The 25836-nt window shown below is 40.0% G+C and overlaps 1 protein-coding gene across 4 annotated transcripts in view; it reads left to right on the plus strand.

The window, feature by feature from the left end:
- LOC131672143 (uncharacterized) overlaps positions 1 to 25836 on the plus strand; it is a 984265-nt gene that overhangs the window by 412955 nt on the left and 545474 nt on the right. For all 4 annotated transcript variants that reach the window (XM_058949194.1, XM_058949184.1, XM_058949166.1 and 1 more), the window contains one exon: positions 3261 to 3580. In XM_058949194.1, the coding sequence (XP_058805177.1) occupies positions 3261 to 3580 (320 nt within the window). The remainder of the gene's footprint in view (positions 1 to 3260; positions 3581 to 25836) is intronic.

Genomic DNA, 25836 nt, shown 5'->3' on the forward strand with positions numbered 1-25836 from the left:
AATTCGCTGAGTTTGGTTTCGGAAATAGCTATAAGGTCATAGGGGACAGTCTGGACTTCAGCCTCAAGGAGAGAGAAATGAGAGGGTACATTTAATCCGTTAATATTGACGTGTGCAGCAGTGAAAGATAAGTTTGACTCATCTAAGTTGTTGGATTTCAGTGTATGTCAGATTTGGTTGGTATTAATTTGATGGGGCGAAGAGGGTAAGGGCGACAATCGTCTGTGAGTATGAGTATGCTGAGTGGGTGGCCTCACGGCAGACGGTGTCATGCGTTGGAGAGGCACGAGCCCGCGTAAGTCAGCCTCAGTTAAAATGGGGATCAGCTCGGAGCGCTGAGTCTGCCTGCAGAACACTCTCAGATTACGGACCACTGGCCAGGCATAACCAAGCTCAGCACTAACCTTTCTCGCCTTTGTGAGAAGTTCAAAGACCGGCTTCGGCCATATGGGACGAACGTAGACTCTCGTCGGTCCACCGGTACCAAAGATGGACTGGACGGTGTGCTCCTTTAACTTCGGCGAGAAACGCAGAATCCTATCCCTGATTGATGGAGAGTCCACAAGGAAAGCGAATGAGCGAGTAGACCGATGAGCAGCGCCGGGAAGTGATAAAGAGCTTTGGGAAGTGACAGAAGAATGGCTCCAATCACGCGTATGTATGATTTGCGGCAAATTGTGCATCCCACCAAAACCGAGCGCAAAAAGCAGTGAAGTTGCTGCTTGGAAGAGTGTGCCTTGATAGTCAGCGGGAAGACCGTGGACGAGAAGTTCCGGCTCATCTGTTACTGCAAAGAGAGCGTCCCTGACCTGGTGCTCCATGCGCAATTGAGACCACAAATCGCGCATCTCTTGATGTCTGCTGGCATTTAGTTGGGCCTCTTGTTTGAACCACTCAGGTGCATCCGCCATGGTAGTGGAGCGATCTACGCCTTGATGTGAGATTGAGTGCTACGACGATTGAAGGTGGTACTGATTCGCAGCGAAAACGTTGATTGCAGGAACAGAGGACTCAGGTGACGAATGAAGAGGCGCAGTAAAGAGGTGTTTGGTTACCGACGACAATAACGGCTGAGTAGGCGAGGCTAGGCGTTTCTTGGCCCGGACGAGTATAGATGAAGAGTGTCCGGTAGGCGTGGCGAATAGCGCGGCTGTATTGGCGATCGGTAATTGGTTGGAAGGTGACGAGTCAGCACAACATATAAATTCAGTAGTTTTAGATATCGGCCTATAATTTGGGGATATACAGTTAAGGTGGTAAAGTGAATTGCAGGAGCCGCACAAAAGAGATCTGTCGAGTCGTCGTAATGGAAGATAACACTTGGCACAGTCTCTAATTGACATTAAGAAAACGTAAGGGATTACAGGCTTAAGGATTAGAGGATTAAGAGGGAGTCGAACTACGTTAAACTCAACAAGTAAATAAACTGGAGAGGAAAGAGCGAATTAACGTAGTCGAAATGGTCAAGATAGTATTAATGTGATACATAGAAAATTTGGCGCGAACAAGAGTAAACGAGTTTCGTGACTCCTACCCGCAGTTACATGAAATGCAAGATATTTCGAATTTCACGGGAAAATTGGAAAATTTAGCGGGAATATTAATTAGCGGAGGAACTGAACATAAATGGCGATTGGAATTATGAGTATTTAAAATAGGTTCCTTAACAATAAATTAACAGGTGGCTAACAGAAACAACAAACAAATCACTCAATCAAAGAGGCAACGATGACGGATACAGGAGAAATTGATGAAGGGCACAGCCGGATAACGGGGCGATAATTATTAAATTAAATTTTTGATGTTTCTCTCTCACTAAAGCGGTGCGTAGGCGATGACAATGTGTTCTTTAGTAGCCGATGTTGCAGAAATCCGATGTGCAGGAAAAATCTATGTAGTGCGAAATGATGCCAGATGATACCAGTGGCTGCTGAAGTCTCACGTACATTCAGATTGAGATGGAACAGGTTATGTGACAACTGTAGATTGAGGTAATGTGTAATTCCAGGGCAAATTATGCACTAACTATCTCAAGCCTAGCTGCCCCTTGGACTACACATCACCTGGAACAAGTTGCTCGCGGAGGTGCAACAAAATTATATTAGTAAAACTATAAAAACCTGGAGCCGATGTAAAGTGCGTGCGGCGCTCACCAGAGAGAGAGAGAGAGAGAGAGAGAGAGAGAAAGATTAGTTTATGAGACTTGACCTTCAATACTGGAACGCGAGGCCTGGCTGCGCCCTGCGCACATTGTTGCTAGTCGTCGCTGGGCAACTCCTGCCGGCTTCTTCGGGTAGCGTCCCGAGCAGAACTTGCTGGAACAAGGCAGTCGTCCTCTATCCTCTCGGTTCCTCTCGGCTCCTTGGTGGCGTGTGCGTTCGGCTGACCCTTTGTCCTCAACTGCACTTTTCAACTTTTTACCACTGACCGTCTGATCGACTGGGAACCTTCTAGCTGACTGCTCGACTCACTACCGTCTGTGACGATCGTTTTTCTTTCGCGATCTACAGCTTCTTCCTCGTTCTTTCTCTCCCCACTTGACCTACTTATTAGGTGGCGCGCGACCAATGCACTAATTGGTTCGCGACGTGCGCCTGTCTAATCTTGCGTGGGGCACGCACGCCCCTAACTCTCTCTCTCTCTCTCTCTCTCTCTTTCTAACACCTCTATACTCTGTCGTCAGCGTAACAGCTTCGGGCAGGCTCGGCTTCGCTCGGCAATCTCCGTCGGCTGAAACAAAGACCATGCATTAGGCGCATTCTTAAATGCGCCTAGCGCTGATCACCGTGCCTTGCCGAGAGAAAGGGGGAATTGGGGAAAATTCCGACGAGAACGAGCGCATCGCTTGCTCTCGTCACACTATGAATAGAATAGTTCACGGGAGTGAGAATTAATTCACCAACTCTTATTAATTTTCGACAATGTAGTCTTTCAGGCAGATATTTCAAGAGAAGTTATCCCTAAACCAAGAAATCTGTCAAAATATCTTTTTCACATATATTCATTTAGTCACAACTTACGTAAATTATACATGTTGTGACTCACATTTGTTGCCGGTGGAAAAACAGCTTTCGAAACTTCAATAAATAATAATTATTTTATATTTCAATAATGCATAGCAATTTGAATTTTATTCACAGCAATGTATGGAGATGATAATTTTTTGTTGCGATCATTTTCGTATATATACTAAATTTCATTGTTGATAAAACTATTAGATATTATATTGTAATAATATTCTGTATTCAATTACTTTATAGATCACAAGCTGCTACACCTCACAAGTATAAAAAAGGCGATGTAGTTGTAACTCCTAATGGAATACGAAAAAAGTTTAATGGTAAACAATGGAGACGATTATGTAGTAAAGATCCATGTACTAAAGAAAGTCAACGTCGCGGCTTTTGTTCACGGCATTTAAGTTTGAAGGGATCTAGTTTACGCGTTTCAGGAAATAATTACTCAAACAAAATAGACTACGAAGATACTTCTCGTGATTCGGATACGTCACCAAACTATTCTGAAAGGCGAATTACTGGAAGATTCGATCAAGATGAAACTGAGGCCGCAAATATGTTAGGTACGTAGAATACTTTGATTTAATTTATATGCTATAAACATTAATTGAATGTAATTCCTATAAAACACAATTTTATCATCCTCGAAAGAATCATGATCTTTGTAGAAAATAACTTACGACCAATTCTTTTATAACTTTAGTATATGATAGATTTGATCCAGTAGATCAAAAATCTCAGCGGGCCAAGTTCTTCGTTTATGGTGTACAGCTACGCAAGGTTGGAACTTTTATCGCTATCCCGTCAAGCGTACATGTATAAATGGAGTTATTAACATTTTTATGCACATAAACATGCATATAATTATGAATGTATACGGGTTCATATTTCGTGTACTGATAAGTATGTAGGTACATATGTATATGTGTAGACATATACCTACATTATATATATTATTTAGACGCGTACATTGCATTACTTAAATCAATTGAAAACTGGAAGATTCGTTACAAGTAGGTAAATTGGAGAAGCCTCAGGTCAGGGGGGTATCAGTTCACTGAGCTGATATCGTCCCTGAGTATCTTTAGCTCAGCACTGTCAACTCACTTCCTCCCCCCCCCTCTTTACCGAATTGGTGCCCGTACGTTCTATGAAGTTTCAGTGCCCCCCTTCCCCCCTTATTGAGCTGATTTGCTCCTTAAGCTGATGCCCGTGCGTTCTGCATTTCACGCTTTCATTTCACTGTGTGTGTTAAATTTTTAGACGTAATAAAGTAAATTTTATCGAAAAAAAACGAATGGACAGATCGAGGGATCGAACCCGCGTCCTATGGATCCGCAGACCGATGCTTTACCGGTAGAGCTACTGGCACTAGTACCCCGGACAGTTCTTATTGTGTATATTAGCTACACGATTGGTATAGGGTCCAAAAGCGCTAATATATATAACTAAAAATGCTATTATATGTATATTATAATTAGTATAAAATGAATTTTTTGCAGTTCAAAGTGTGTGTGTGTGTGTTTTTTTTTATAGAGGTGTAGGGTAAAATCTGTGTGTTTATTGCGAACGCACCGACCTTAACGGGTTGGCTATGAGGTGGGTCTAGGATGTGACCGTGTATGCGTTCACATCTCCGACCTCCTCACCCCCAGCACCGCCGTATGTCATACTGACTAAAACCCCTTCGTTCTCCGACCAAGGCCGAAGCCCGAAGTCCTCTTTCTCCTGATCCTTTGATCCCCCGAGGAACTGTCGTTAGGTACTACTTCCTACACAGGGAAGGTGTTAGCTATTATCCGCTATTCTTTCCTTGTCACTTCTTCTTTATGATCTTTATTCCGTCATTTCATTATTCTTATCTTCTAATCTGATGTCCTCAGTCTCGTCCTCTTCTGCTCTTCGCATCGTAGTTCTTGGAGAACTCCCATTGCGAAGGTTGTCACTGCTGCCCATGCTTTCTCCGAGGAAAGCATCAGCTCTACTATGCTATCTGGTGTAACAGCTGCGTTCACCGTGAGTTCCAATTCTTTCCGTCGTGTGTCATACCTCCCGCATGCCAAAAAGACATGCTCGACGTCTTCACTTACTCCTTTGCAGGTCAGACACTCTGGTGTGTCCTCATACCTGTATTTGTACAGGTATGCTCGAAAGCATCTATGGCCACTTAGCATCTGAGTTAGATGATAGTTTACCTGGCCGTGTGTGCGACGTATCTACTTTTCCATACTCGGGATAAGGCCATGAGTCCACCTACCTTTCTTTGTTCTATCCCAAGCGATTTGCCTTCCTCTCTTCCTTCTTGCTCCGGTTCGCTTCGACATCCTTCTCCCTTTGGTAATAAATGCGCCTTCTTTCCTCGGCTAGCTCAATTAATGGTAGCAGCCCCGCGATAACTTCTGCCGTCTCTCTGGAGACCGTCCGAAATGCGCTGATTACTCGCAGTGCGCTGTATCTGTACACTGCGTCGATTTTTCTGCGAGAATCCTTGTTCTTCAGCACCTCTGACCACAATGCAATGGCATACGTGATTATCGATGTGATCACCGTCGTCAGTAGAGCCCTTCTTCTTTGCTTGGGACCTTCTATATTTGGCATCAGTCTCGCTAGTGCTCTTCCAGTCATTGATGCCTTTTCTGCTACGCTCTCTACTTGCTGTTTAAATTCAACAGAGCGTCTATCGTCACCCCCAGATATCGGTTGGCCGATCGGGAGACAATCTGGTGTCTACCGGTTTGTAAAGTGATCGTTTCTATCACTTTCCTGCCTGTTATCAGGACTGCCTCTGTCTTGTGTTTCGCTAATGTCAAACCTAAATACTCTAAATATTTCTGGTATCTTGCGAACGTCACTCCAAAAAGGTTTTCGAGGTCCTCTTTATGTTTTCCTATAATAACCAAGGCGATATCGTCTGCGAACGCCACCGGTGTTACTGCTCTCGGCAGTGTCTGTCGCAGCAAACCGTCGTATAGGATGATCCACAAGAGCGGTCCAAGAACCGAACCCTGCGGTACCCCCCCCCCTGTCACCCGGTACTCCTTAGTGCCCTCTTCTGTCTCGTACATCAGAATTCTATTGGTGAAGTAGCTAGCCATCATCTTTTGCAGGTATCCTGGTACATTTATTGTCACTAGCCCGTTCATTATGCGATCCCATCTCGTTGTGTTGAACGCATTCTTGATATCGAGAGCAGCAATAAGACAGTACTTCTTGTCTCCCCCTTTCCACCTCTTACCAGATATAGCGGACCTAGCGATACTGGTCACCTGCTCGATAGCGTAGAGTGTAGATCAACCTTTCCGGAAGCCGTATTGGTTACCTGTTAGGTAGGTCTCCGATATCACCTCAATCCTTCCGTGAATGATGCGCTCTAGTATCTTTCCTGCCGTATCAAGCATACAGAGCGGTCGATATAATGATGGTTCATCCGCTGGATTTTTCTCTTTGGGGAGAAGTATCAGCTTCTGCTTCTTCCATCTGTTTGGGAATGATCTCTCCCGTATGCACCTGCCATACATGTTCAGGAACATGTTTGGGGCAGTTTTGATATCCACCTTCAGTGCTATATTCGGTACACCATCCGGGCCTGGTGCCTTCAGGTTCCCCACCTTTTTGTAGGCCCTCGTCAGTTCATCCATCGTCATTGATGGTATCTCCCAGTCCACGTCAGTGTTCTAACCACTTTTTCACCAGGACCGGACAAGTTGGCGGTTTCGTTTCTGACTTTTTGAGCCGTTTTACCACCACTTTGTAGGGCTTTCCCTATGGATCTCGTTCCATCTCTTCTTGTAGCTCGCGAAAGCATCGCTTTTTGCTGACTTCTATGGCTTTGACGTACTTTAATCTTGTCTTATATTCTTCTTGGAGTTCTATCCAGTTCCTGCCTTTTTTACGGCTCCTCGTAGCTGCACGCCTTGCCCTAATACTTTCCTTCCTGAGTTCCTTGATGTTATCGTTCCATCAGTATACCGGTGGAAGTCGGTTTACCTTACTTTTCCGGGCCATTGTCGCGTCACATGCAGACGCAACTCTTCTTACGACCTCCTCCGTCTCTTCTTCTGCATTAGCGGTAATTATTTGGCTTGAATTCAGGGAAGTTTGGAATAGTTCTTGGTCAAAGTCTCCCACCTTCCATCCTCTTGCATTGTTCTTCTTTATAGAAAGCCTCCTTCTTCCGAACTCCCAGAAAATCAGTCGATGGTCGCTCAGGTTGAAAATATCGTTTACCTTCCAGTTCTTTACCTGGCTCACAAGGCAGGTGCTAACAAGCGTCAGGTCAATAATCGATGTTTTCCCTTCCCGTTCGTATGTTGGTATCCCTCCTGTGTTGATAAGCTCAACCTCAAGTCCCGCTATCGCCTCTAGTACTTAACTTCTCCTCTCGTTTGTCTTCTTACTGCCCCAATCCAGCGCCCAGGCATTAAAATCCCCCGCTACAACCGCTGGTTCGTGCTTTTTCACGACGTTGCATAGTTCGTACAGAAGCTTCTTCAATTGGTCGGGCTCCATGCTTGGAGGGGCATAGCAACTATAAAAATTTATGTTGCCCAGTTTCGCTCGAACAAAGCCCTTTCGTCTGCTATCGCCCCTGTTCTGGAATGGGGTATTCCCGCAGGACCAAATGGCCGCTTTACCAGTTCCATCCCCAGCCCACGTCTGATCATCTGGTATCTTGTAAGGGTCCGAGATGATCGCTATGTCTGCTCTCCACTCTCTTGCTGTTTGCCCAAGTAAGTTTTGGGCTGCGTCACAGTGGTTGAGGTTGTGTTGTAGCACTCTCATCTTCTTTTAATGGGTTGACTCTTGTTCTTCTTCTCCTCTTTAAAGACAGCGCACTTGTAGCTTCCAACGATGTAGTTGCAGCTAATGTCCTTTTCGGCACACAGAGGGCAGTGCGGTTTTTTGACGCACTCAGCAATTTTGTGCCCAGCCTGGCCACACTTCAAGCAGAGTTCTGAATGATTTACTTGACTGCTGCAAACTTTAGCGACATGTCCTGAGTGCCAACATTTGTAGCATTTCAACGGTCGATTTTCTTCTTTTATCCGACAGTTGACAAGCCCGATTCGGATCTTGCCATCCTCTTTGATCACTTTTTGTGCATCCTCAGCCGCTAGTTTGACATGGGCTACCTGTGTTTGTTCATACGCTACCCACATAGACTTGATCGCCCCCATTTGGATGTTATCTTTAGTTACATTTTTAAGGGCTAACCATACTTCTTCCTTAGTTGTCGTCTCTTCTATGTCTTTAATGATCACCTCTACTTCTGTCTCTTACAGGTAACTTCTGCCTCATCCTTCAGCAGCTCAGCCATTTGCGCTTGGAAATCTGCTGTCCGGTTTTCACTTTTCCGGTCCAAGACCAGCAGTAGTTGGCCGGAGATTGTTCTCCGTACCTTGTCGAAACAGCCTTCGTCGCTACATTCGCCATTTCCTCTTTGACTTTCCGAAGTATGCCCGCATAGCTTTTCTCTGATTTGGCGCTTATGAGAAAAGCCGGTGGTAGAGCCTTCGGTCTTCGCGGTTTTTCTTCTCTTGCATTTTTCTTTTTTTTCTGCTTTTTCTTGACCGCTTTCCATCCGGGGTCATCTGCAGCTGATGTTCTCTCCTTACCTTGTTCCCGTTGCGTTGGTTTCCTCTTTTCTTCTTCTCCTTTCGACTTTTTAGTCGATTGCCCTTCCTCCTGCTGGCCTGGCAGTGGAGAAGGGCGCTCTTTCCTTTTCTTAAGGTGAATGTTCTGGGGGTCGGGGGGGGGGGGGCTCTCCCAAATTATCCCTCCTGGTGACTGAAACAGCTCCTTACGGACACAGCTCAGCTGCTGAACCTCTGGGTTCGTTGCCGTTGTTGGCTGTTGAAGGTGCTTCTTCCCCTTCAGCTCCTTCCTCAAAATTTGGAAGGCATTCCTCACCATTCGAGCGAGGCCTCTTGTGGCGTTGTTCACCGTCCTCTGGTTCTTATCCTCCAACATCTTGTACAGTTCTTCTATCGCGTCGGATAGACGCTTCATCTCATCCTCGTATCGTCCGTCTTGGTTATTTGTTGCAATTGTACTGCAGCCATCTTCTTCTTTATTTGGTTTTGTGTTGGTAATCTTCATATTGATCCCACGAGCAGCTAAGGAAGTTGTCGTCGATCCCACGCAGAGCCTCGCGTGCGTGGGACAAGGCTAGATACGAGGAAGTTTCGCCAGGTACTCCCAAGGCTCCGTTTAAGACTCTCTGTTATCCCCGAGAGCCAACCAGGCTACATCGGCACGGGTCGCTTCACACCTTTAGCTTGGGGGGTCCGTTACCCTGGACAGGGACCCTTTATCAAGGTGTTATCATCCGGGCTAGATGAGTCTTGGTTTTTTAACGATGTTGCTACTCCTCCCTGCGTGTACGTGCGTGTGTGTGTTTTCTGTGCGTGTGCATGCGTGTGTATGTGCCTTGCTTCGCCCGCGTCCGCTGTAGCGTTGCTGCTATGAGCATCGACGCCACGGACAACGTTACCGCAAGGCCTTGCTATGTGTGTGCGTCTGTATGTGTGTTTGTGTCTGTGTGTGCTCTGTTTGGCCATGTCCCCTGTAGCGCTGCTGTTTCCAGCATTAACGCGACCGACCACGTTTCCACGAAGCACATCTGTGTGCGTGTGTGTTTTGTGATGAGTGGTTGATTACCTCAGCAAGTCACCACTATCCTTGTGTCATATGCAAGCCAGTGCTTCTTTTTAGCCGTGTCCGTTATAGCGTTGCTGCTGGGAGCATTGACGCGACGGACACGTTTCCGCAGAGTACGACGAGGACGTAAGAAGTTGGCATTTGCCCAGTGAGTGGATTAGCCCTCACTGGACCAGCTCTACCGTGTGTGTGTATGTGTGCATGTGCGCGCGTGAGTGCCTCACCTACCGAAGATGGATTAATAAAAAAAGTTCAAGTACCTGTGAAAACTAAGATGAAAAAAAATGCAACACAATCCTGCTTATTTTCTCTTATTTGTAGCCTTTATAGTTGTAAGCTACTATAAATAGCACAGCATAAGAATCATCGAATCATTTATTAACCAGTATTTCAATAAAATGGATCGCTACCCTAAAGTAAATTACTCTTATCTTCCACAAGAAGACCCGGACGAAAAGAAGAACAAACAATCATTGACATGGAAACAAACTATTTCCAAATTTTCGAGCAATACTAATAATTTTTCTGGACCAAAAGGCTGTCAGCAGTTCTGTAATGAGAAGAAGGGCTAATAATCATATGTACTTATGTCATCATTATACACCACTTCAACTACAATAAATAAACATTTTTTTTTTCATCTAAATTCTATGTTGTATAAATTTTTTTTATTGATAAAAACACAAAATTTATTATAAAAAGATGAACTGCTGCTACTGCTGTTGTCTTGAAAGTCAGCGAAGCATTTCGCTCTTTTTTTGCATGGTTTAATAAAAAATAAAAGAATATTTTTTTGTATCATTTGAAAAAAATTTTTTATTCATAAAAATATACCTTATTACACTACGTGTTCTTAAAAATACATGTTATTCTACAAATTATCTACTTAAAAAAACCGTCTATTCCCAATCCATGCAACAACCATTAATGTAAAATTTTTTCATTAATTTAACATTTTGATGTCCACATGTCGTTACGTATTTGCTGTTATGATTAGGGTACACGGTAACTGATTTAAATTTTTTGAAAGGTGAATAGCCCCTATCTTACAAATCGAAAACTTTGAGACCATATTGTTCTAACCACTCTTTTTTCAGATCTCTGGAAAAGAAAATTTTTGTGGCATCCTTGAGTGTATCTCTGATGATGAATTTATGCTCTTCGTATTTAAAATCATCAGAGTTCCATGTTAATCCATGATAGTAGTGCTTTAACCAGAAATTTTGTCATTTATTTCTCCGGTAGTCTTCAACATGGAAAGGGAGGATTGAACAAGCGTACGAGTGATTCTTCGTTGTAGTTAAGTGGAAGTATCGCTAAGTCTTTCACAGCATAAGTTTTGCCAGGCATCATGAAGTCTTGCATATCCACTACGTACTCCATTGAGATAGAAAGCTGCTACTGAGCTGCTAAAGGAAAGAGTCAATTCTTTAATACCCGTCTCCCCTCCTAAATAAGTTTCTTCACACCTCCATTTATCGGATTATACTGAACGATGCGATCGTGTAGAATAAGACAATACGCTGTAGTTCCTTCGAGAATATTTTCTCTGGTTTCGAACTCCAAGCGCCCATCTACTGAAGCAATCTTTAATAATTCGTTTTGTTTCGAAAAGTCAATCACTACGAGTGGTATTTAATTTTTGTATTCGAGTTTATTGAGCATTAGTTCGGCATCTTTACTGTAGTACAGTTCCCAACTACGAAAACTCATTGAAATATTTCATTCGCTCTTTAAAAAGTAGAGTAGACGTATTTTCTTTGCATTCGATGCAGTCACATATGGCATAAGCCATTCGAAAGGTGTTACATTAATCTCGAATTTTTCATAAACTTCAACGTCTTTAACGATCTTTTTCGTTTGATAAACTGTAGTGGCATCAGTACATCTCGATTTTATTAGAATTAATTCATGTTTCATATTTACTAGCACTTTGCGATAGTCCTCAGCAAATCCAAGTATGAAGCTCAGAAGAATCGAAATATCAAAGTCACCATTCGCATTAGTGATTTTACGGTTCTTTCTTGTGCTATATTTATCCATCCGGTATTTCCAGCAATCAAAGTTTGATTTGGAGTGAGAGATAACTAGTTCTTTATAACTGTTGTGAGACCAACGTTCTTACATTTATCTATTTCTATAGCGTTCAGTTCATATCTAATTTCTTCAAACATGTGACGAATGACATTATTAACAAAATTAGTATTCGTTAACAAAGTGTTATTGTTGCTACATAATCGTCCACAAATGTGAAACGAGCTACGAGATGGTAAAAGACACAAGTCTTGATGTTGAATTGATATATCAATCCCGTCACTATTTTTGAACGATGAATTGGTATAAGGTTAATGTACGTGGATCTCATAATGAGCCAAAGATTCATCTAAAACGACAGGTCACTTTCTTTCTAGAATGTTCTCCATTGTTTCATTGAAAGCAGCAAAAAAAATTAGGCAATTTATTTTCCATCAGGAACTACTCTTAACCCAAGACTTTTTAGGAATTTTTTTAGGTGGGTTTGCATTTTTTAGTGTTTATATACCCCTACCCCTCTTTGAATCATTAACTATTCCCATTATACGTTTTGAGGTATAATCTATTGGTTATGACTTCACCACGAAAATTAACTAAATTTCCGTCTTGATTAACGATTCGTAATTGTAAATAATCTACCGACTTTTTCGTAACTGAAAGATAAATCACGTGAGAGAGAATTTCAATAATTTTATATCCAGGCGGTACTGCTGGAAAAAATTCGTTAATATCGTGAACAGTGTTTCCGTTCAAGTAAGTTCCAGCGGTAATGTTACACTGTACTCACAAAGCGTTCATCTTGACAATACTGACGGGAAGATCAGAGGTGTAAGAAACGTTTGCCTGTAATATACGTTGTGAAAAACCCAACAATCGTCCAATAGAATTCTGCGGACGAAAATCAACAGGTTCAGAACAGTTAGTTATACAATGCAAAGTATTGTTGTTTGGTTTTAAACTTAATGTTATATTATTATTAGCAGTGCCGAGACGCTGCACAGCTCTACGAAGAAATTTATAATGTCGTCGATGTCGTAGGTCCTGACAGGTATGTTGATAACTTGATTTCCGAGGTAATATTTGTTATTATGTACGTCAATATTAGATTTCGAGTTCAACATTGGGGATTTTATTTATTCCACTTTGTAATGTTTATGCTGTGATAGTTTAATTGGTGGGAAATAGTGTGCTTCCAACAGTGAAGAATTACCCGAGAGAGTCAGAGTTAACGAATCCTCCATGACTGTCCAAACATGACTACCAATATTATGACGTTGCCTTTACTTTTATACCCTCGCACAAAAACTGTAAACAAAAATGACCGCATACGTGAGATTCGAAATCTTGATATCTTTTCGTATTATATTTAATCTCGCAAAGCTATCAAAATATGTGACGTTTTTTCCGATTTTCCGATAAGCCACCCAGTGCGTTCTTGTTCCTTCGACGTTATCAAGATCGACTATAGCTGATTTGTGATAATATGGTCCAGAACACAGAAAGTTATTTCTCATGAAGACTCCGCGAAAATTTGGTATATTCAAAATTTGTGCATACTTCATCAAGTCAGTGTTTTTGAGAGCTCTATCCGGTAGATTTATTTCGAACTTTTTCTTTCAAACCCTTTTGATCCTAGATAAGGTTTTGAGATACAAGCCTTTTCCAAGAGTAATGGCCTTCATCGTTTTGTTGTTTCTCTTGTTCTTTTCCAATTGCTGTTTTACAGACTTTGCATCGTTCACAGTTTTGCGATTCCCACGGCACCGCCAGCTAGAGCACCAGTTGCACTCATACCTGCAAAAAGTGGTATGAGGAAGGGCAGCGCTCCACTCATCTTAGTTAATATTGGTAAAATTCGTCGAACGTTGATGTTTGCTTTTCCATCGGCTTTTTTAACTGTTGTACGAGCTTTTTTCAATGCAGAACCGAGCTTTTTTCAATGCAGAACCGAGCTTTTTTCAATGCAGACTTTGCGCGCACATGTACCCTTGGACGATTTGAATGTGGCCCCTTTGATCACGCTTTTCAAATTAACTAACTTTTTAGTTTTCTTGCGTTCTTTCGGCTTGGTATTTTTTCTGTTCTTGAGACCCATACCAAACTTTGATTTCAATGTCTTGGCGTTAGATACAGCGTAAGAAGCTATTTTCTCACCAAAACTAGAATCCTTAGCGAAGACTCTATTGAACGCTTTTTCAGCTAAAATTTTGTCTGCGATATTTCTAGCCTGTATATTTTCTTCGAGTACGCTATATCGTGTTGCTTGCAAGCTGCATCGAGAGGATTGATTCCTGGATCACCGCGAGCTAAACGTGTCTGTAACTTTGTTCCTGATCCACAATATTGATAGCCTGGAGTATGGATCTCAAATGGAAGTTTATTGATATCATTGACCAATCCTCGTCCTTTCTTTGCTCTTTGACATTTGCATATGATCATCACTCGATCAAGTCCAACACACGACTAACGTTTGAAACTATAAAAGTAGGTATATATATAGCCATATTGCCAGTTATCGTTCGAACTTTGTCTCGTGACTATGAATTTCAAAGAACAAACTATGAAATTTCCTGTAGAAAATTTTGACATCGTACGGGATAAGGATAAGCAACGAAAGCGTCATAGAGATTTACTATCAAATAGCATCTGAGCTATTTTTTGTGGTTCGTCCAACTGTGGTGAAACCAACAGTGTTTTGGCGCTATTTGCTCATCCCAATGGTGTTAGATTCGAAAATGTTTACGTGTACTCCGAATCTCTCAATCAGCCAAAGTATAAATTATTGGAAGGAATATTGAAGCCAATAGATGATGTAAAGTATTTTCTGTTCAAGGAGCACGAATCCGTGATTGATCCCGAGCATAGACTATCTAATTCGATTATGATATTCGACGATGTCGTCTATGAGAAACAAGACAACGTTCGTGCTTTCTTTTGTATGGACAAACATAGAAGCGTCAACTGTTTCTATCTCTCACAAATGTACGAATGTATTCCTAATCATCTCGTGAGAGATAACGTCAATTTATTGGCAATTTTTCGACAAGATGAAGCAAATATGAAACATATATTTGACAATCATGTGAAGTCTAATATGACTTACAATCAATTTAAAGAACTTTGTGGAAAATACTGGTTGGATGATAAATATGGGTTTTTAGTGATCGACAAAGATAGAGCTATAAACTATGAAAGATATCGAAAGGATTTTGATTGTTTTGTTATAAATATATCACGATAGTAATGCAGTATACAGTCTCTCGACAATCGTTGAAGCATCAACATGGCTGATTATCAACGAGAAAAACATATGCATTCTCAACCCGTAAAAGCGCAAGACGTAACAAGACAAAAATATAGTTTATTGAAGCATACCCGAGATTATACCGATGAAGTCTTGAATAAGTCTTGAATAACATTTAAACCAATAATCTATCCTCTTAAAGACATAATAAGCGAAGTGAATCCAATCAAAAATTTAATAAGTGAGAAGAAAAATCTTCATGAAGTTCTTGTTACAATTAAGTAGCTGAAATTTCTAAACAAAAAAAAACAAAGTACGAAATCAATTATTCTGCTGATAACGTCGATAAGTATGACACCGCTCAGTCTGGTGGCGAAGATAGCAATGCTACTGTCACGCACAATACTACACAGATTTATAATAATTTATCCAAGCCGAGCGAGGATGATCAATTATCTGGCGGCAAGTACACGAATGCATTAGATAAAAGTGATTCGAATTTCGTGGACTTGATTTATGGAGTACGTAAAGAAAGAAATAGATCATATATACGCTTAGTCAATATACGGCGATTTTTGACAAAAATAACATAGACGTGGATAGTTTCAAGTATCAAAAAACACAGGGTTTAATAAAGTTACTGGTAACAAAGCAACCTAATCAAAGTTTAGTCAGTTCGAATGATCTCAAGAGCTACAAAGAAATCTTAGAGATATCTAGTATTCATAGGAAAAAAAATAATCTAAACGAGACTATACGAGAGCATAATAGTAATAAATTCAATAACATAATTGGTCCGTTGTTCAGTTTGACTAAAAAGACAAAAGGAGGCGAGGGACTACAAATTGGTACGTCTTTACCTATCTACAAGGTTGCACGAAACAATACTTATATGGATTACGTATACTGGGCTTGTCCGAATGAGCTCGTTGATCGTATTCGATTGTTAGTGGCTGAACAATCAGCTGGAAACAATAGTCATATCAATGAAATTCATTCAATAATTGAAGAATTACGCGAGGGTGGATATATATATACTGAGAGCACACCTATCATTTGAGCATTATCAAAATAAACGTCGACATATTCGGATGTAAATTTAAAGAGCAAGAAATCAACGATCTTCGCTGTCCACCCGGTATTGGGTTCAAGCTCACGAGTGAGTACCATTACGATCTAGAGAATAAAAGATTGGAAAATATTGTTCCTCCACGACAAGCTAGAGACGCTATGAATTGGGAAACTAAAAAAGATCGTTCAGATGGAAATCAAATCTACGAGAGACATCATCGCACGAGTGAGGAGTGATCTTGAGGATTTGTAATAATTATTAAAGAAGAATTACCACCAATAAAGTCAAGTGTTCAAAATTTAGAAAACAGTCGATTAGATGGAAGCAACGGTGGTGGAGGAGTTGCACAAACCAACGAGACGTAATTATGCGAAACGAAATTACGACGTTCGAGGTATAGATGAGACGTGGCAAGCCGATCTCATCGATATGCAGGCCTACTCTAGGCAAAATCGTGAGTACAATTGGATTCTCATAATAATTGATAATTTTTCCAAGTACGCGTAGACTGTGTCAGTAGAAAGGAAAACTGGTAGCGATGTGACAGCGGTCATGAAATCTATTTTAGCGGAAGGTAGACTGCCAAAGAATCTCCATAGGGATAGAGGCAAGGAATTCTACAATGCAGATTTTAAAGCTCTCATGAAAATATATAATATCAATCTATACTCGATCTATAGTTCACTCAAAGCTTCGTTATGCGAACGATTTAATCACACGTTCAACAACGCTATGTTGAAAAAGTTTAGCCTCCGTAGGAGCCACAAATGATTGGACATATTATCAGAGCTCACAGCTGCTTACAATAAGCGTAAACACAGAACTATTGGTATGAAACCTATCCAAGTTACAATGGTGAATCAAGCTCAAGTATTAAAAAATGTTGTACAAGACGTTGAAAGAAGAAGTAGAAGATATACACCAGAAGAAAAAAGATGTACACCAAATTGGTCAACGGAAATATTTACAATTGTGCACGTGGCACCAACAAATCCAACTACTTATCATTTGAAAGATTATCAAAATCAACCTATCCTAGGTGGCTTCTACGAGCAGAAACTTCAGAAAACTAAGTGTTCCGATATCTATCCAGTAGAAAAAGTTATTAAAAGGCGTGTTAATCAATTTTTTCTTAAACGTACATTGATACATATTTATGTCGTTGTTAATTTTATACAGCTGTTACCCTTATAGGTGAGAAATAATTTAAGTTTATTAGCGTAATCTGCCATATTGGTCAGCAGCTTTTTTATTCACGGTCAATGCAGTCAATACCTTTTTTGGTAGAAACAGCTAGAACTCATCGCTCACTTCAACTACGACTTGTGCACCGAATCGTGTTTCAACTTGTTTCAGTCTGGTGATCATATACTTAGATTCTGTCTCCGATTCATGAATCTTCTTAGTGGGTTTGAATTGATGACAAGCTATATTATTCAGCTGTTCCGCGTTCCGGCAGATCAAACACCTGACGAACTATACGCGAAATACCCAATTCGTGACGGCGATTAGTACTTAACCTAGCTATCTAAATTCCACCCTTCGTAGTCTCAAGCTAGTCAGAGAAATGGTGGTTGTTCAGCGCGACTCGGTCGGTGCACTCTATTCCTGGCGTCGACGGATCCACGCGTCACAATGGAATTATGGATACAACGAATGACGCACAGCACCCCTAACTATTACTACTGAGCGGAAATTTGACTACTTACAGAATCGAACTGCAGACTCACTCGGTTAAATTACAATATCCTCGATGGTCTCAACCAATAGCGGATTTGCGTGTAGCGGAGCTCACGATCAACGGCAAAATGGACGAGAAATGGCTCTTTACGATCAAAGATCCTTTACTTCTCCTCATTTCGAGAAGAAATTATTTTATTGGTCGATATGCTAATTCAAATATCCGTAGCGCCCTCCGAATATTCCGTCATTGGTTAATATGCAAATTATAATGTAACAGCGCCTTCATTTTATCTCCTACTTCGACGCTATTTACCCTCTCTCACCTCCCACTAGGTCGGTCAGCATTGATTGATGAGATCTACCCCTACTCCTGATACATCTACCCCTACTCCTATTTATTTTTCGATGCGGACGGAAATCAAATTTATCCCTATTCGCTTATTGGTCGTAACGTTACCGACGAGTTTCGTCAGAGGTTCAAATTTCATTACTCAATTATGTTAATTTAATTTGTCAGACTAATTGTCGCTTATGAGTACGCCTAGGGAATTGTAGCGGTTATATATAAGTATTTCCAATTTTTCATCAGTACGTTACACATTTTAAATTGCATCGCTGAGTGTTTTGCAATATAATACAATAGTTTTAGGTCAGTTTCATTTTCGTAGCGCCCTCGTAATCGAGCTTACGTTCGAATTAGTATTGTATTTATTCTAATTTGCTCGCTTTGATATGGTCTGTCTCGCTTGCTGTTGTTTAGTCTGTCCCTCTCGCTCTCGTCTGGTCTATCTCGGCGTTTCAAAATGGCCGCTCTCGCTCCCGCGTGTTCCTGCTCTGCTGCCGGTCTCCGGAGCGTTTCCTGGAGTGCTCTCCCTCGGTGTGTTGTATATGTGTATCCGGGTGTTGTGTGTGAGTCTCCGGGTATTCGCCATTAATCAGTTGTAGTATGTATGGTGCTCAGGGTGTCATCGATGGTGTGCAGCAGCCTGACACAGCTGATTGCCGGCTACCGCTTCATCGGCGATTTCCTGAAGTGACAGCTTCCTTAGAGTGTCTGTGCTAGTACATGGATGTGCAACGTGTCTGCGAGTTTCGTTCACATGCATTTTTGTTGCATTTTCAAGTCAGGTTTCCCGTGTGTTTTCCTCCAGCAGGCAACACGTGGTCGGGAGTGTGTATGTGCGTGCGCTCTATTTTTCTCGTCGAGCGCTCTATTTTTCGCTCATCCGTCGGATCACGTTCTTTGACTTGTTGCGTCGTTTTCCTGAGCGTGGAGGGCAAAAATGATAATGAAGCAGTATATCGGTTAGCGCTCGAGTCGGGCATTCGGGCAATTATTCGGCTGGTTACGGGGCGGCAAAGGATGGGGATGAGATGTTGCAAATAGTACAACACCCTCAGGCAAAGCCTTGTAATGCATCGCATTACACTATTTATCAGATATAAACAAGTTACCAAATATAATTCATTTTGCAATCACTAAAGTTTAAACAAAAATTGTTTAAAGTATTATAATGCTTGGACTTAACATCAGACCATTTACCAGTATTAATTACACTGCACACAAGTAATCAAAACAGTAAACAGATAAATAAAAAAAAACTAGAAAAAATTTGCTCTTTACATTGATTAGTGCCTTACGTATAACGTACTTCTTAAATCAGACAATTACGTAGAAAACAGTCTTAAATCCTTTAAACTATTGTTAACCGAAGCTCTAGATAAATATTCTGTAATTGTAAATATTAAAGAAGTCCAACAATTTACCTCCGATATAATAGTTAAAAAAATTGAAGAAAAAAGATTATTAAAGAAAGGATACCATAAAACGAGTCAAGATAAAGGCAAATTAAACAAAGCAGCTAAAGATTTAAAGAAAATACTGTATCAGAAAAAAAACTCACAAACGAAAAAAAATCTTAAAGAACTAAGTCCAACAGGTGAAAAGATTATTCACCATGCAAAGTTACCATGAGACTGAAAATACCAAGTACATTTATTTAACCTATCCAAAAACCTTGTGGTAATGGGCTAGATTAGACGTGGAAAAAAAATGACACGTTTGCTAATTACTTCCACATAGTATTCAGACCTTATCAAAGAATAACCACAGATCAAAAAGAATTTACTTTGCTAGAAGACCTTAATGTTCATGACAGTATACCAATCGATGCAGGTAAAATAAAGGTAGTTTTACAATTAATCAGAATTATTTTTGTTATTACAAAACGGTACCTGCTTTTGCTAAAATTATGAAAATAATTATCAAAAATCCTACAATAGCAATATAATATTCAATCATTTTGTTTAATGCATGTCTTATTCTATCAAATATAAGTGATAAAGATTTATTAAACTTTAAATTCGGTGAAGAAATTGAACTGGTGACGTTACACAAATTGATTTGTTGTTTACCAGTACATTAATAAATTTATAAAAAAATAATTCTAGTCAGATTCGAGCCAATAATAATAAAGCAATCATCAATTTGGTATCTGATGCAACTAGAGGCATATTGCTGGACATCGCACAGATATTTTATAAAGTATGATATAAAGGATTTCTACATAAGATAAAATGATGTTTTCTAAAGAAATATTATATTACTTCATAATAATCATAATTTCATAGTAGAGTATTTATAGTTAAAATAAAAAAAATAACATAACGACAGCTAATAAATGCAGGAGTTCTGCAGGGTAGCATACTAGGGCCAACAATGTACTTGCTATTCGCCGCTGACCTGCCAAAGTTTACAAATATCATGACAGCAAAATACGTAAATGATACAGTCATTATCAGAACACACTCGGATGCAAAAATAATATCGGAAATATTATAAAATTACATACATAATTTTCTTTTGCATTGATTGAACTCATGAAGAATTATAATTAAATGAAAGTAAGCCAATACAAGCAACATTTACACTTCAAACAGACATTTATGCACCTATTGAACTTAATGATAAACGCACACCACAAAGTAATGATGTAATATACTTGGGAATACACCTAGACCAAAGACTTATATAGAAAGAGAACTCTTGCTAAAATAAGGACATTCAACCGGATTGGAAATTCAAACCGCTTCAAGTCTATTTCTGAATACTACAAATGACAATTTTAATTCATTAAAAAGAAATCGATCTGAATCTCCTTTAATATTGTTCTATCCTGAAATTAATTATTATAATATGTAAAATTGATTTCGAAATAAAACAATATTAAAGTGGATTAAGATTCATTTCTTTTAATGAATTTTAATTGTTATTAGTAGGATTCAATAATAGACTCAAAGCGGATTAAATTTTCAATCCGATTGAATGTCCTTGTTCTATCTGTAAATATTAAATCATAAAATGCATACAACTAGGTAAAATTGTACTGGCTCATTGAAGAAAAATCGGAGCTCACAATCGAAAATAAAATACTACTTTATAAAGCTATAATTAAACCGATCTACACTTATGGCATTCAACTATGTCGTATTTCTTCAAACTTAAATATTGAAATCTTTTATAATTCGTACCAAACGACATGATCCGAAATAACCTACAGAAACCATCAGTAAAAGAAGAAATTAAAAAAAAATGTTTTCTGAAAAATCTAATACAATTGTGCAAAACCATCCAAATAAACTCATAAATAAATTTCTCAAGACAACGATCACTACTGCCAAACTCAAGAAACTGAAATTGATGAAAATATAAATAAACCAAAATCTATATGATATACTAATAATTTAAAAATAAAAAGAATACTCACTGAGTATCCTATTGCATATTACGTATGTTAATTTATCGTCATAGCAATCACATTTACTTATTTTTAAGTATTAATAGGCAACTTGTAAGTAAACTTAAAATAACAGTGATAAAAACAATTGAAAAAAATATCGCCAAAATGCGAGGATCTAATATATCGTATGAACTAAACATACTATGCAGGCATCGCTTTAATCTGACCACAACTGAACGAAAAATGATGGATCGTGTTTTTAAAACTTAAATACACTAATGATTTATCATTATGAACAGAAGTGTAGGAATAGATATAAACAACAATTCTAATTTTAGCTTGGCAGATGGTGAGGAATCCATAATCACTTGCGTGTACTTGATGAGATATTATTGCAACGTGATGACATGAAAAATACAACTTGTTATCTTGTTATCGACCTGTTAAGGAGGGTATATCGCTATGAGCGAAGCGTGTAAGAGATGATACAAGTAACCTTAAGTTCAGTCATGTAGAGCTTTACAGGAAAAACTTAACCGGTTTAACTTAAACTGCAATAATTACGCGACTATCAAAATCACTTAAATACAATGCGCAATAAGACTTAGATGGCTGATCTAAATCAAGTACCACATACTTATTAGTGATAGAGTATATAAATAGTATATAAATAGCTGTATAATACGTGCTCTATAATGCATAGCTGACCATTTATTTTTCTGTACATGAAAACTTTATTGAAAGAATACATAGTGCGTTAAAAAATTTGAAGACAATCAGATACCGAGGCAATACTCAGCTTCTCAGATTGACGACAAATATGTTGATAAAAATATTGATGGTGTCACTTGCGCTATAGATAGACAAGGAAATCAATAAAATAATTATGTTTATACGAATGAAGCTTTGTAATTTATTTATATAAATTTTATAATTTAATAGAATAATTAGATTTCAAATCATATATTAAATAAGTATTCTAAATTGCGCGGTCAGTGGTGCTTACACACTTGGTCCCGGTACGCAATCACGCGGATTCACCAAAAGGGGAACCTTGAGTATGCTTAGTAGTATTAGAGCGAAGAGAGAGAGATAATAAAAAAAAACAATAAGGCAGAGATTTCACCTTATCGAGAATAGAGCCCAAAAGTACTCACTCTGTTGTCTAGGTCCGAAATATTGTTTGGTTCGTAATATGCGTAATCACTGCTTTCGAATTCGTTTAATTAACTGGTCCAATATATCTGCTTTATCCAATAATATTCTAATAGCCAATAAGGTGAATCCTGGTATGATTTTCGTTCACGTAATAAATCGTTAGAAATAACGGCACTCGGTATTTCGATTATGTAATTTTACTGTTGTATTCTCAAACTCTCGTATTTAAGTAGGAAGATTGCAGGCTTCTTAGTCGAGCGCTGACTCCTGATTAACTAAATTCTCCCGCTCTGCTTTTGCTGGTTTATTTTATAGCCTTTGTCCCGAGCATACCGTCTCTCTCTCGCGTATACGCTTCGGATGTTTACGCTTCTCGTGGCGGGTTGTCTTACCTAGCTAAGCACGCTGACTGCAGCGTGCTGTCCCAGCATGCCGGCTCAGCGTGAATCAGCCTCTATCGCTCATTCCCACCGAGTCGCGCACACGAATACTGCTAGCTATGCTATGTTCGAACGAAAAATCCCGAGAGCAAGGTTTTATTCGATAGTATATTTTTGTAACATAATAAGACGTCACGTAACATCCCTCCCCCCTTAGAATCGTTGCCGTCCTCGGTCACGCTTTGGGTCCAATTAGGGTAGTACAAAAATAAAATAATAATATATATAACACAATAATGATAAATGATTATAAGATAATGTAAATGGTCCTTTTTATTTATATATAAACAAAATGATTAATGGAGTAAGGCAAGGGTTCGGTGGTTCGGTCCAATTGTTACTTGTGCAACGCAACTTGATGGTTATCGTGTCCAGCCGTTAGATTTAGTCCCTCTAAATCTAGTAGGCAGGAAGCTGGATCTTGGAGTAACGAGTCTTTTTGTGGTCCTTTGGATTGGTTGAGGGAGTTCGCAGGAACAAGGCCAGTTTGTTAATATTGTCAAAGGAGGACCCGTTGTAATCGTAGGTCCCCAAATTGCATTCTTGTAAGTGTCGGTCCCAATCGGAAAGGTACACCGGCCTTCCACAGAACCAATGCGTTCTGAGCAGATTTCTATTTTGATATCGGCAGATGGTCCTATGTGCTTCCACTTCTGTTTTAGTAACGTAATGTCCGCAGGCACTATGATGGACATACATGGACCTGTTCCTGAGTTTGGCCGTGAGACGACGAGGTGCCGTATGTTTCGCCTTGTATCGTGTATTTAGGTTACTCAAAGCCGCAGTGACACTCCAGCCGAAGATGTATTTAATGACTCCCATAGGCCCGCAAGAGCCTTGCCATGTTTTGATGTAATCAACCGGTCCAAACCGCGTAAAATCATTGCGGATTCGTTGTTCCGGCCGTGGTTCATTTCGTTCGTCTCGAAGCGGTATGAGAAAATGCAGGCGTCGATCGGCATCATCCTCTCTCACAGGGGTTGGTGCGGTCCATCGTGGCGCGAACCCAATCCGGTTCGTTGCTTCATCTTCGTCCTCCGAAGAGTGCTCATCTGGGGTATGAGATGACCATTCCCCTATGGTACACGGGAAAAATCGTAGTACCGCAGCAACGTAATCATGTTCGTGAAGGAATTCGATAACGGTTTTTCCATAAGGTGAGGAGGATGGGCCTGCTACCGTTACAGCGGATCGTATGGTCCCCACGGTACTGAACAGTTTGATGACCGCAGCTTCTTGTTGCGGGTCATCAAACTTGACTCGAAGTGCGGTGGGGGAGTCGTCCACCGGTGTAACAGCTCGGAGGCGAATCCCGGTAATTTCTTCCATCCTAAGGTAAAATATGGTCCGGTTAGTTGCGTGGTCAAGAGAAAAGTACATAAATTTAAGACTAGGCATGGGCAAGAATAAGAAGATAGGTCACAGATCAAGAGTTGTGGGTCCACTAAATAACATAGTAATAGTACAATTTAAAGGGGTCAATAAATTTGTGGCTTATAATTTATACGGCTGATTCGAGTTATATTCTATCTTTGTTCACGGGTAGTATCTACATATATGCAGTTATTCAAGTTATCTAATCGCCGGCGCGTGTATAACGAAGATTAACAAAAGTGACAATGATGATTATACTTATTTTGAAAGGAAAAAAAAAAAAATATTTCTAAATATTCTCGTTCCTGGTCAATGTTTGTGTTTATTTCATCTTCAGGTGGAGTATCAGCTTGGTCATTGGACTTCACGTGCTTGGGTTCAGGATCAATTGTGGTATTGTTCGTGCTTATAACTATAAGGTTTGACGGTGGTCTTCTAACTTCTGATTTTGGATAACGTTCGTTAGCCTTTTTCTCCCTTATCCTTTTCTGATGCTGCCACGTGCAAGTCTTGTCATGGTCTGCGTAAATCGTAAGCTCTATTTGTTCGTCGCATAACCAGTGGTGTTTGGTTTCATAGTCCTGATTCCAACGTCGTTTCTGTACTTGCGCGAATTCTGGGCCATATATCGGGTCACACCTTTTTACTGCTCTGTCTGCGTCAGTCGCATTGGACATATCCCAGAGCCAATGAACCCTCTTGAATCTTTCAATACTTTATGATACAGCAAGGGTCCGAATTCTACGAAATGCTCGAAAAAGGCTACTTCTCTTCGATTTTCTTCGATATTCCACGGTAGTCTGCAGAATAAGCGTGTGTTATCAATTGGTCTTGGTGAAGATTTTCTAAAAACTCTGGTCCTTTTTATGCGCGGCAAATGTTTAGTTATTAGGTCAGGGGTCCATGATTTAGTCCTCCTAGCTATTTTAGCATGTTCGACCTGATCTAATTTACATAACACAACTTTTATGCAGTTATTGGCTCTTTTTTTTAGTACATGAAACTCCTGAACTGGTCCGATCTGTTCCAATCTGCATAGAAGTCCATTTAATGGCAGGTGGTCAGGGTAAAGAATTTTTATACTTTTAGGGTCCTGTACCGTGTTATTGATTACTTCACTCATGTCGTGTTTTCTTCTCTCTTTTTTTTCTTCTGAAACAGATCGTGAGTTGGTCATATAAATATGTTAATAGTCATTAAGTTAATTCCGCGATTTGGGTTTGCAGTGCAAGGGTATTGTCGTATCGCTTTTGGGGGTTAGGTTTTGGTGTAGATGATGCTTTTGATTTTGTTTCGTTTTGGTCCAATGAATTGTCGCTTAACGTATGACCAATAGATTGTCTTGGTTCATCCGTACGTTTAGAATTCTTCCTGGTCTTAGTCATTTTTAGACTTTGGAAAATCGATGTGGTTC

The sequence above is a fragment of the Phymastichus coffea genome, unplaced genomic scaffold, assembly GCF_024137745.1.
Source record: "Phymastichus coffea isolate CEN01 unplaced genomic scaffold, Cenicafe_Pcof_1.1 PCOF00011, whole genome shotgun sequence".
NCBI lineage: Eukaryota > Metazoa > Arthropoda > Insecta > Hymenoptera > Eulophidae > Phymastichus > Phymastichus coffea.